The sequence below is a fragment of the Gorilla gorilla genome, chromosome 12, assembly GCF_029281585.2.
Source record: "Gorilla gorilla gorilla isolate KB3781 chromosome 12, NHGRI_mGorGor1-v2.1_pri, whole genome shotgun sequence".
Classification (NCBI taxonomy): Eukaryota; Metazoa; Chordata; class Mammalia; order Primates; family Hominidae; genus Gorilla; species Gorilla gorilla.
In genome coordinates this window covers 106342594-106355662 of record NC_073236.2, presented here as the reverse complement: position 1 = coordinate 106355662, position 13069 = coordinate 106342594, and the positions used below count along the sequence as shown (strand labels likewise).

Sequence of the window (13069 nt, the reverse complement as noted above, 5' to 3'; positions counted from 1 at the left end):
CATCTCCTACAACCCTGGCACAGGCCAAACATAGAGCAAATGTGGAGAATGAAGACATGAATAACTAAGATCATTTCCTCTTCTGTATTTTTCCACGGGACAAATACTACTCAGAAAATAGCCTAGCAAAATCCAAATGCTTTCACATGAGGTGCGCTTCTTCCATTGTTTCATTTCCTGTAGTGGGCACTAAGAGCAGCTAGTGTCATTAAAAAGAGGGAGCCAGGGGCTCCCAAAGACCAAGTGGCCATCTCCTCTGTACATTTTGCTGAGAGCGCAACAGGCCAAAGTCTGGTGCATCAAACTTTAGTAGTTTCCCATCCCGGCTCCCAGTTGGCTCTCAGAAAGAAAAGGGAAACGAAACTCATGTTATCACCACAGCTGGAAGGGGCCGGGAGAGGGTTCTTCTATCTGGCAGGAAGGGTGTTAAGAGTGGCTACATCCTGTTTGTGCCTGGCCAGTCCTGAAGCTTTCCAGGACTTCCTTTTCAGTGGCCTTGTTTTCCTTCCAGATCTATCCTCAGATTCCCTGACATTCCTTTGTCTTTTGTTACAGCTCTGGGGCATAATCAAGCAAGGATACAAATGCAAAGGTAAATCAATGTTATTTTGTTACAATTTTTAAAATGTGACATTTTGGGTAAGAATCAAATTTGTCTGGTTAAACTACAAAAGCTCTTGCCATTATTCAGAATTTCAGTCTTTTGGGTCAATGGCAACTGAGAATGATTGCCTCTGAGGAGGAGTTTCTGGAGTTTTGGAGAGCTAAAATTGGAATTTTATAGCTTGTTACAAACCACTCTTATCAACACACATAAATCTAGTTCTTTGGAATCAGCAGCATCCAGTTAAGGTGGGAATTCTGAGTGGGACAAGCCTAGCTAAAATACTGAATATAAGAACTTCTTCCTTCAAAGAAAAACACCTACACACTATTTCTCTAATGCACAGGCACTTCTTCCCACTCACACTTAGCTATTCCTTTCTCTACTAAATCACATAGATGGTGACAAAAAACGAGGAGAAAACTTAAAACGTAATTTTGTCCTTTTCAATGAATGCGTTCCTCTATCTTTCCCATTTAATTAAGTTTATAAACAATTGAATCAGATATATTTGACAAATGCAATATGCATGTATACTAAGCATTTAGGAATGTGTTGCTACTTGTACATATATGATCAAGTATACATTACTGTTGTTTAAGAAGTTGTCGGACACTTTATGTGGACAGTTTATATGGTTCTTCTAAGAATCTTATAATGCTTTTGAAAAAATATAATAAAACTACAAAAAGAAACATCTTAATCACAGAATACCTTCAGATGAATGTTGTTCCCCAGGGATGCCTTTTTTCTCCAGTCGTTTTCCAGTATTTCGTCCTCATTTTGCATGAACAAAAAGCTTCCCAAATCTCAATGGAAGCCACTGTTTAGTGCTCAGAGGGACCTTCCCATTAGTGCTTCTCTATCACTTGCCTTGGTCTAACTTAGATTTTTACTTTCAAGCAGCAAAGATACTGCAAGATCTTATTGCCCAGCAGTGAGTCATTAGTTTTATTCTGGTTTCTATCCTCATACCCTAAAATACACACACACACACACACACACACACACACACACATACATGCAATTTTATAAAGATGAAAATCTATTACACCTTTGGATTATCTCTTGTATTTTCTTAATGGCACATAAAGTGAAAAAAAAACGAATTAAAATAGATTGAATATGTCATTAAGACTATTTGAAACAAGGTCACTTAGGGGAAAATGGGTACTAGAAATAGTTAGAAAGGTCCTCCTTGATGGTAGAGAAATGATCATCTCTATTCAATGATTCTCAGTGAAGTGCAGGACCCTCATCATAGGAAATAATTGTGAACCACCATCTGAAGTGGCCACATTTTTCTACCCCAAGTAGTAATTAACATTCTACTGTCTTATCTAAAACATCCTAATGGGCAATTTCACAGACTCTGCTGCACGCTGTTTCAAAGCCATAAGCAAATATAGAACATATTTACTGAGCATATGCCCATCTTGTGTTCTGTTGGAAGCAGAAGATATAATCACTGGCCCTGAAAGGTTTTGGAAAATGAAGAAGAGTAAAAAAATCCAGACAAGGCCGGGCACGGTGGCTCACACCTGTAATCCCAGCACTTTGGGAGGCTGAGGTGGGTGGATCACGAGGTCAGGAGATCGAGACCATCCTGGCTAACATGGTGAAACCCCGTCTCTACTAAAAAATACAAAAAATTAGCCGGGTGTGGTGGTGGGCACCTGTAGTCCCAGCTACTTGGGAGGCTGAGGCAGGAGAATGGCGTGAACCCAGGAGGCGGAGCTTGCAGTGAGCCGAGATCCTGCCACTGCACTCCAGCCTGGGCAATAGAGCGAGACTCCATCTCGAAAAAAAAAAAAAAAATCCAGACAAGTGCTGAATGGAGGAACACCTCACAGTAAATGATCAGAGGCAGTTGGCCTGGGAGAGACTAGAAGCTGAGGCTTCTTGCCCTAATGCTGGCTTAGGCTCTCTTTGTGGGGATTCCGTCTAAGCCTGGGAAAGACTCTCAACCCCATTTGATTTGCATTTAGTTTTGGGCAAAGGCAACTGACCTCTCAGGCTGGACTCTATTTACTCCCTAGGTACAATTGCTCATTAGGTCCTCAGTTGCATACAGAACCAAGCTGAGCAAATCTAAGAGAACTTTCGGAACCTCAGGAAGGCAAGTGCAGACCAATGGCCCCTTTCCAGATCCTAGACACACCCCATGGGCCTGAGCTCAACTCTGAAATTCAACGCAGAAACTGGAGTGGGGGATGGGAGGGCTGACAAATCAAGTGCCAGCCTGGAAACTCAATCAACATCAGACACACTAATCATCTGCAACACCTTTGGAATTTTTCAGACTGTGGAGCCAATTGTCACAAACAGTGCAAAGACCTCCTGGTTCTGGCCTGCAGGAGATTTGCCCGGGCGCCCTCCTTGAGCAGTGGTCATGGGTCACTGCCTGGAAGCCCCTCGCTGCCCCCAGGTAATGCCCTCTGCTTTCTTTGCTGCCATGGTCTCTTTCTGCTTGCCTCCTCACACTTGGACCTCATTTAGGTTCTGGGTCTAAACCTGGTCAGTCACTCTAAACACTAAGGCCTTCTTTAGGGTGAGCAGCAGTGGCTAAACCCTTGAATCATCCTTGCTTCTCTCTGCTTTCTAGTCTCAGGAACATGTAACTTGCCTGCAGCTAATTGAGTTCTGTCCCTTGTCGGTTCCTCTAGAACGTTGCATGCCAGACTCGTGCTGTTTGCACTAACCTTGATGCTTTGCTATCAGGCAGTCAGATGTCAAATAATCACTATCCTTTTTCACTTCCAGCGCAGGATGAGGTGTTTGAGTTCCCTGGAGTCACTGCTGGACACAGGGATTTAGACAGCAGAGCCATCACACTGGTTACAGGCTCTTCTCGCAAGATCTCTGTGAGGCTACAGAGGGCCACCACCAGCCAGGCCACCCAGACTGAACCTGTCTGGTCAGAGGCTGGCTGGGGGGACTCAGGGTCCCACACTTTCCCTAAAATGAAATCCAAGTTCCATGACAAAGCAGCAAAGGACAAAGGCTTTGCCAAATGGGAAAATGAGAAGCCCAGGGTACATGCTGGTGTGGATGTTGTAGACCGGGGCACAGAGTTTGAACTTGACCAGGATGAAGAAGAAGAGACCAGACAGGATGGTGAGGTAAGTGCTAGGTCAACCCACAAAGAAAACCAGAAGAAGGAGGCTGAAAGTGCTGAGATGAGCCTTACAGAGGGTCTGGGGGGCAGCCTGGTAGTTCTGAAAGCAGAATGGTTGGGAATGAAGACATGTATCACTTTTAGTCTTGCCACTGCCTAGCTATGTGACCCTGGACATATGTTTCTTCTTTATGGATCTCAGTATCATGATTTAAAAAAATTGGACCAGATCAAGTTCTGAAACCTAGTGAAGGCTGTCATGTGTGCATACTGAAATGATGCCCCAGAAACCCATGACTATATATCCAAACTACCAGTACACGATACAGATCAGCTTGGTTTTCCAAGCTAGAACCAGGGCCCAGACTCAAGAAAGGCAGTAGAAGCAAAAGACTTTTAGATAAAGGAGAATTGGAAACTTTTCATTCTGCTCAAAAGAAGCTTTTGACAGCATCATGGAAAAGGGGGTGGCGAGATTCAGAGATACGAGGCCCTTGAGGATCTCTAAACCAGGCTCTGCCGCCGCATGAGCAAAATCATGCAAAGCAAAGTAGGATGCAGATGGAATTTGTTAGAGTATGCTGACACAGAAATTGATTCAAGATGGAGTTAGATAAATTTATTAGTTAACAGTCTACAGTGTATTAAGAGAAAGGATTTGAGAAAATTGGCATGATATTCCTAACATTTAAAGCAATGTCATGGAGGACAGCCATTGCCACCCTGTCGAATTGTTCTCATAAACAGAATATTGGGTTAGGCAGAGATCCTACTGGATCAAGCCAGTGCTCTTTAGTCTTATGGGTGGTCCTCCACATTCCACTCTTCAGGAGACCTAAACACACATCTCCATACATTTCCCGTGATGAGAAAAACTCCAATGACCTTTAGCCAGAAATCCCCCTAGTTCCTTCCTCACTGAAGGCAGTGCATAAGGAGGCCACCCATTATCTCTGGTCATACAAGGTTTATTGTAAGTTTCTGCTGAAACACTTTTTTTGTTTCTATGACATCCACTTTTAAAAACAGCTTTGAGATGTAATTCATATGTCATGAAACTGACCCATTTAAAAGTATGCAATTTAGTATACTTTCAGTATGCTTTTAGTATACTCACAAAGTTGTGCAACCATCACTACAATCTAATTTTAGAACATTTTCATTATTCCAAAAAGAAATCCTACACCCACGAGCAGTCATTCTCCCCCAACTCACCCCAGCCAACTAATTTATTTTCTGTCTCTATAGATTTGCAATGCCCACTTTATTTTTAACATTTCCCCCACTGATCATCTTGACAACTGTATCAGTCCTATCCCCCTACTTCTTTTACTGGCCTAGCACAGTTCAAGCTGGGAATATAAACGAGAGTAAGAGAAAGATCATGATTAGGTGCCAACAGCTCTTAACCCGAGGTCTATTTAATGGCTTTAGGGTGTTCATGACAGTACTTTATACTCTGTGTAAAATATACATGGACATATGGTCACTTCTGGGAAGAGGAGTCCATGCATTAAACAAACAGATTCTCCTGGGGGTATGTGATCCAAAAAAGCAAAGAATCATTGTGCAAGAAGATTTTCTGGATTCCCTGTCTAGTCACCCCGTACACTAATTCAGCCTGCAGAGGCTGTTTCCGTGGGTGCTGTAGCTGCCCCTGGAATGTCAGAAAAAGAGCTTCTCCAGGTAGATGGTAGGACGCCTACCAGAGTGCTCAGGATGGCGCCCACCTCATGGGCATCTCTGAATTCAGAGGAGAACCTGCTTTTGTTTAACAAATAGTGAAATTGACCATGAGCTCATTACTATTGGCCTCTCACAGTTCAAGTTACTTAAAAACTGTGCTTCTGAGTTAGGAGAAATTCACAGCCTTTTGGGTGTAAGACAGTCAAATAGGTAAGATATCTTGATCATTAATCTCTATAAGGAAATATAAACAAGCATCTGGGTTTTTAAAAAAATTTAATTTTGTTTCCTGGAAATTGAACTTTTATATTCAAATGTTCTCTTATCCTTTCTGTGTTCTTATCTCTTTTCTTTTTTTTTTTCTTTTTTTCTTTGAAACGGAGTCTCACTCTGTCACCCAGGCTGGAGTGCAGTGGCACAATCTTAGCTCACTGCAACCTCTGCCTCCCAGGTTCAAGCGATTCTCCTGCCTCAGCCTCCCGAGTAGCTGGGACTGCAGGCATGCACCACCATGCCCGGCTAATTTTTGCATTTTCAATAGAGACAGGGTTTCACCATGCTGGCCAGGCTGGTCTCAAACTCCCAAAGTGCTAGGATTACAGACGTAAGCCATCACGCCCAGCTGTGTTTTTATCTCTTAAAGCACAGGGATGGTTCACTGACCACAAGTATTTAATTTCATCTGTGCTAATTAATGAAGGAAGTATGCTCTTATATGAAATGCATATGTATGATATACAGTTCCAGTACCATTCAAATCAGTAACAAATGAGATGTTTGCTCTGTTTAGGGAATAAGGAAGAAGGGGAAAAAAAATGACAAAATTATACCCAGTGGTTGAATATGTAGACAAAGGAGTTTGCAAATTTTTTAAGATTTTTTTTTTTTTTTTTTTTGCCGGGCAAGACCAATAAATGGCATTAGGAGCACTGACCTACACATTTATTATTTCGTATTAGATGGTGTTTGTGAGTCCTGTAGTTAAAGACTGTAGAACACAGAAAAGGTACTTGTGTTTGTAATCTGTGTATTTCCTCCAACGGAGTTCCAGGATTTACGCTCGTTTTAAAATATAAGGGTACGAACATTTTCTATGGCAGTGTATGTCATCTCCCCAATGACCACTACATGTCAAAACAGTTCAAGATTACTCTCTTGGCAGTAAGAATACATGTATTTCCTTTAAACTTCTTCTTTTGTTTTCCTTTATCTTCTACTAAATTAAATTTAGTCAACAAATACTTATCATAAAAGGGTTGGGAAATGCTGACTAAATAAAATGGAATATGTTTATGAATATATGTAATATACATAGTCATACATATGTACATATACATATGTAGATTTACAGATTTTTCTCAGTGCCCTCTTGCACTAATTTACACTGTGGATTTCTAAGAGGGAAACCTTTTAACAAGGACCATTTCAAGGGACTAATGATTTGTGGTACACCCTTTAAGGTCAACATCCTAGTTGGACTCCATATTGGAGTCTTTAAGAGTTCATATGCTGGGTGAACTACATGATCTCTCTCTCTCTTTTTTTTTTTTTTCTGAGACAAGATCTCACTGTCCCCCTGGCAGGACTGCAGTGGTACAGTCATAGCTCACCACAGCCTCGAACTCCTGGGCTCAAGTGATCCTCCCATCTCAGCCTCCCAAGTAGCTGGGACTGCAGGCATGTGCCACCATACCCAGCTGGTTTTTATTTATTTTTTTGTAGCGACTTGGTCTTGCTATATTTACCAAGCTGGTCTTGAACTCCTGGCCTCAAGTGATCCTCCCACCTCAGCCTCCCAAAGCTCTGGGATTATAGGTGTGAGCCACTGCACCCAGCTACTTACATGATCTCCTAATTCCCACTAAATCCTGAGACTACAAGGTACTGATCATTTCAGATGTTCCCTCAAAGTCATCTGAAAAACTGCTTTCTAGGAACACTCTTATTTTGTTACATGAGATCCAGCCATGCAATAGGTTCCAATTTGTGTTTCAGGATGGCTGACTTCAGGCTGCGGAAACTGAAGGCAATAATAATGGCTTTCGGAAGGGGAAAGACGAGAAACTCTGAAGAAAGCTCTGACTCTCAGGAAGTTATCTGGAAAGATACCTGGATGTTTACTGCCTTGGGACACTGTGGGATCTCCATGTTTGGACTATGGGACAAAGAATTGACCCTAACTATGAACTATTTATTTCCTCCTCCCCTACCCCTAGTTAAGTGCCACAAAGACTGTGTTATGTAGTCAGTACTTTTCTCATGTATCTTTCTCTAGACCATTTATATACGGGTGAAATGAAAGCTTTTTTGCATGTACTTGATACTCAGTCTGTAAACTCAGACTTTGCTTTTTTTGTGAGACTATCCTTTCAATATTTTTATAAACTTTTGTGTGTGCTGTGGCAGGGAACAGTTAACAAGGAGTTTATTTAGAGGGGTTTTTTTTCATTTTTTGTTTTTCTTGTTTTGTTTTGTTTTGTTTTGTTTTTCTTGGTGTGCTTTTTGGATGGGACCAGAACTTAACATTTTCCTGAGGACAAGAAAGCTCATCAGACACTGGAATGCAGTGATTCTTCTAATGATGGTCAACTGCAAGGAGAAACTGTTTACATTGTTCCCACTATACAGTTGCTATGATATGTAACAAGTCACACATGTATATATCACACAAGTCTTACCAATTCTGCGTCACTAGGAAGCTATAGCATGGTCGTGAAAGCTCTCCTAATACTTACTTACAATAGCCATGGAAGAAAATTATGCTTGTCCCTTCTGACTGGGTTAAGCCATCTTTCTTAAGATTCCTGAAGTAGAAATAGAAATTAAGAAATTAATTCAAGTTTTGAAGGTTAACAACATTTAGCAGAAAAACAAACCATTGAATAAGCTACTAGGTGAAATGCAAAACAACCATCAATTTTTTTAAACTCAAGAATTTTGTGAAAAAAAACCACCACCAAACTTTTGGTTGTAAAACAGAACCCTTGTTCTCTTCCTAAGAAACTGCCTTCCACAATTAAAGAATACTCATAGAAAGAAAATAATCATAAATCATATTTGATTAACATTTCATTTAAGCTTTTAAAATATCAATCTTCTTTTAAATAGCTCCCATTTACCCAAAATAACTAGTTATGGGTCTATTTCTTCCATGATTGATTAGAGGAGAGAGAACTTGATTCAAGATACTGAAAAATAGAGCTGGGACTGAGCCCGTGAATGACAGGAATGATCTATTACCAGGTGACTAGTCGGAAACTACACAGAGGTGCACTGGTCTGCATTTGGGGGCTAAAGTGTATATATTCCATTTAAAATGGAATTTGTTTGTTTGTATTTGGGGCAGTCTTCAGTAAAGCCTTTCTCCTTTCTTTTCTCCATTGAGGACAGTTCTGCTCAGCAAAATTGTTGAGTACCTGTTCTGGGCAGGTCCCACGCTATATGCACAAAGTTAAGAAAAACTTGGTCTTAGCCCTTGGGAGCTGACAGCCCATGGGCATTAAGGCAAAGTAGTTCCAGTGATTTAAAATATGGTTCCAAATACACTAAAACCAACTTGTGCGAACCAGATTTACAGATTGGAAATACTGCAGATGATGTGAAGTTATCAGTTGAAGGAGATGTGATTAAGCTGGATAATAAGAGAACGTGCCATCTGTAAAGCACTCAGAAGGCAGCCATCCCTAGATGTTGGTTTCATGTATATTACACTATCTACTACTATCCATAAATGCAATGATATGCATGTTAACAACATTAAAAACAGCAAACAGCAATCTAAGTACAGAAAAGCTTTTTGTGTGTTTAAAAAAATTGAAGAAAATTCAGGAAGAAACGTTAATAAACATTGTACTGTTCTTTTGCTTCTCAAAGGAATTATTCACTTGCCACTTTGGTTATTTTTGAGTTTTCATACATAGGAAGTTTTATATTGTCAGCCTTCCTGTGATAAAGATATTAAATGTAACTTGAGTAAAAAATAAACAAAAAAGAACAAGTAACTATGTATATACATATCTAAATTACATATGGGCCTGTATATTGTGTGTGTATATACACAGTAAGTCCTCATTTGTCCATAGATTCTTGGAAACTGCTACTTTAACAACTTGAAGTTGGTCTTGAAACAACTATAACAAGACCAACTTTTTTTCTTATCAACGTTGTAACGAAAGGAAATTGAATGATATTACCTTGTGGAGGACCAGTTTGAACACTTCATTTGACTTAAAGTTGCTATTTCCAAGAATCTACAGACCATGTTAAGTGAGGACTGACTTACTGTATACACACACATACACACACACACGCACACCCCCCCATTATTACTTTGCTGAAGACTAATTTAAGTCTATAACAAAACTGCCTTATAATTATGATTGATTATATCATTTACTGACAACCAGTGACTCTGATGTTTCCAATCTATCAATTTCCCATCATCAGTAAAATAAACAAAATAGGCAAATCCACGATGGGGCAAAAAGAACAATCACAATTGACTCCTCACCTTCATTTTGCCGGTCTGATGATCACTGTCGCCCTGAAAATTGAAAGGAAAAACAAAAGTAAACTCTTCTGAACAATGAAAATGAGGTATGAAGGCAGGATTTATTAAATGCTTCAATTGCATCTTCATTGGAGCATCTACAAATTGACTGATGCTTTCTCAGACCTGCCTAAACCACAGGAGCCATGATTGGTTATTTGAACCCTTGTGTTGAGTGGATATCCCTTGAAGCAATAATGTGCCCAGATTTTCATGGTAAGTTTCTACGATGGACAGAGGAGTTTGCAATTTAAAAATGAAGGCAGGACTTCTGCAGAAGAGAACGTCAAACTGTTATTGATGGTAGGAAGCTTAATTATTCCTAAGATAAATATGTGAATTTTCCCAAAACATATAAAGCTCTAGAATGACTGAGGAGATCAATTCAGTGAAACTGTACCACAGAAGTGTACTTTTAGCATGCAATTCCCAACCAGACTGAAATCTCATCTTGGCTGCTTACAGTCATGGAATCCTGGGCAAGTCAGGTACATCTATTTGAGCCCTCAATTTCTTCATTTGAAAAAAAGAGATTTCACCACCCTCTTCAACTACCTCATAGAGTTTTGGTAAAGATCAAGTCAGATAATATATGTAAAAGTATTTGTAAAGACCTTATGTTATTATAATTTTACAATTAAGCAGGATTCTTCTCTAAAACTGTCTCAAGAGCCCAGATTTTCTCTATATTATATGGCTGTATATTTGGAGGCTCTAAACCCAATATTTAACTAAATTTTCTGTTAAAAAAAGATTTATGGTGGCTCATGCCTGTAATCCCAGCACTTTGGGAGGCAGAGGCGGGTAGATCACAAGGTCAGGAGATCGAGATCATCCTGGCTAACACGGTGAAACCCTGTCTGTAATAAAATACAAAAAAAAATTAACCGGGCATGGTGCTGCACACCTGTAGTCCAAGCTATTTGGGAGGCTGAGGCAGGAGAATGGCGTGAACCCAGGAGGCAGAGCTCGCAGTGAGCTGAGATGGCGCCACTGCACTGCAGCCTGGGCAAAAGAGCAAGACTCTGTAAAAAAAAAAAAAAAAAAAAAAAAAAAAGATTAAACAGAAGTATTAATGAAAATAGTCAAAAGAGATTTTCTTATTTCTGGCACTATGTGTGTGTAGGATTAGTTCTGGTTTAATTGTAACACTGACTAGTCTTGTCCTGTTTGAAAACAGGCCTGCAAGATTAAGAAACCAAATGAGTAAAATGTAAATGAGGTTAGAGAAAAATCCATATATTGGGTATACATAAATGGGATAAAATATAAATATATTCAAAAGGTTGCCTCTTAAAAGAATGTATTAGCTTACACAGGGAGACAGGAGGAAAACCAACATTACTATTTAAAATAAAAAGCATTTACTTGATAACTGGAATGTATTTTACAACTATTGAAGGTGCGTAAGTATAGAAAACTACTTGGAATTTAAGGCTTAATCAGGAAATGGCTTCCTCCTGGCTGCATCCAAAACCTGCTGGCCTAAGTCTAGAGAGCACTCAGACCTCAGACAAAAATGATTACTTTATCTTGTCTTTCAAAAATGTTACTAGCATATCACGTTGGAATTCATACCCGTTCAGAATCTAAGTGACATGCAGTTTATCCACAGGAGCATGAAGAAGGAATTACTTGGAGTATTCTACAAAGCAACTGGCCTGAACACTTCAAAAATAAAATATCACCAACAGAAAAAGGAGGGAAAGGGCAATTTTGGATCAGAAAAGATTGAATGAAACACAACAGTGAAATGCAATGTTACAAACCTTGATTGGATTCTGGGTCAAATTTTGAAGAAAGCAGTGGCTCACGCCTATGGTCCCAGTGCTTTGAGAGGCTGAGGCAGGAAGACTACTTAAACACAGGAGTTCAAGGCTGCAGCGGGCTATGATTGTACCACTGCACTCCAGCCTGGGCAACAGAGCGAGACACTGTCTGGATTAAAAAAAAAAAAAAAAAGAAAAGGAAAGGAAAGCAGGTATTTGGGGGACAACTGGAAAGATTTAAATATGGAGTATAGGCCGGGTGCGGTGGCTCATGCCTGTAATCCCAGCACATTGGGAGGCCAAGGTGGGTGGATCACTTGAGGCCAGGAGTTCAAGACCAGCCTGGTCAACATGGTGAAACCCCGTCTCTAGTAAAAATAGAAAAATTAGCTAGGCATGGCAGCATGCACTTGTAATCCCAGTTACTCAGGAGGCTGAGGCAGGAGAATCGCTTGAACCCGGGAGGCAGAGGTTGCAAGTGAGCCAAGATCACACCACTGCACCCCAGCCTAGAGTGAGGCTTTGCCTCAAAACACACACACACACACACCAGGCGGCAGCAAATATCTTACACACACACACGCACACACACACACCCGGCGGCAGCAAATATCCCACTCAGAGAGAAGGGCACACTCTGAAGTGCAAATCCTCAATCTTCATTTACAACAACAGAACAACAACAACTTGAACACCTACAGTACATACAAAACCCCCCGCACATCAAAACCTCCCCCATGCTTACAAGCAAGCACAATCCTCAACCCTCCCCCCCAATTAGGACTCATAGTAGCCACAATTGGCATCGGCCAACCGCATCTGGAATTCCTACACATCTGCACCCACGTTTTCTTCAAAGCCATATTATTTATATGCTCCGGATCCATCATCCACAACCTTAATAATGAACAAGATATCCGGAAAATAGGAGGTCTACTCAAAACCACACCCCTCACTTCAACTTCCCTCACCATTGGCAGCCTGGCACTAGTAGGAATATCCTTTCTCACAGGTTTCTACTCCAAAGACCTCATCATCGAGACCGCAAACATATCATACACAAACGCCTGAGCCCTATCTATTACTCTCATCGCCACCTCCCTAACGAGCGCCTACAGCACTCGAATAATCCTTCTCACCCTGACAGGTCAACCTCGCTTCCCAACCCTCACCAACATCAACGAAAACAACCCCACCCTATTAAATCCCATTAAACGCCTAACAATTGGAAGCCTATTCGCAGGGTTCCTCATCACCAACAATATTCTCCCCACATCCGTACCCCAGATGACAATCCCACTTTACTTAAAATTCACAGCTCTAGGCATCACTTTCCTAGGACT

At 40.7% G+C, this 13069-nt stretch overlaps 1 protein-coding gene and 1 long non-coding RNA gene across 16 annotated transcripts in view; one reads left to right on the top strand and one right to left on the bottom strand.

Moving 5' to 3' along the window:
- Positions 1-10605, top strand: part of RASGRP3 (RAS guanyl releasing protein 3) — a 159451-nt gene extending 148846 nt beyond the window's left edge. For 6 of the 11 annotated variants that reach the window (XM_055378834.2, XM_055378831.2, XM_055378830.2 and 3 more), the window contains 4 exons: positions 556-592; positions 2907-3032; positions 3368-3726; positions 7404-10605. In XM_055378834.2, the coding sequence (XP_055234809.1) occupies positions 556-592; positions 2907-3032; positions 3368-3726; positions 7404-7412 (531 nt within the window). In that variant the 3' untranslated portion in view covers positions 7413-10605. The remainder of the gene's footprint in view (positions 1-555; positions 593-2906; positions 3033-3367; positions 3727-7403) is intronic. The other 5 variants (XM_055378827.2, XM_055378826.2, XM_063696190.1 and 2 more) reach the window with 1 other exon arrangement.
- The window catches only part of LOC115933544 (uncharacterized), a 50134-nt gene that overhangs the window by 25743 nt on the left and 11322 nt on the right, over positions 1-13069 (bottom strand). For 3 of the 5 annotated variants that reach the window (XR_010130126.1, XR_010130127.1, XR_004069383.3), the window contains exons 4-6: positions 11727-11895; positions 9919-9951; positions 8144-8212 (exon numbers count right to left, since the gene is read on the bottom strand). This is a non-coding gene — a long non-coding RNA (uncharacterized lncRNA). Of the gene's footprint in view, positions 1-8143; positions 8213-9918; positions 9952-10864; positions 10983-11726; positions 11896-13069 lie in introns of all 5 variants that reach the window. The other 2 variants (XR_010130129.1, XR_010130128.1) reach the window with 2 other exon arrangements.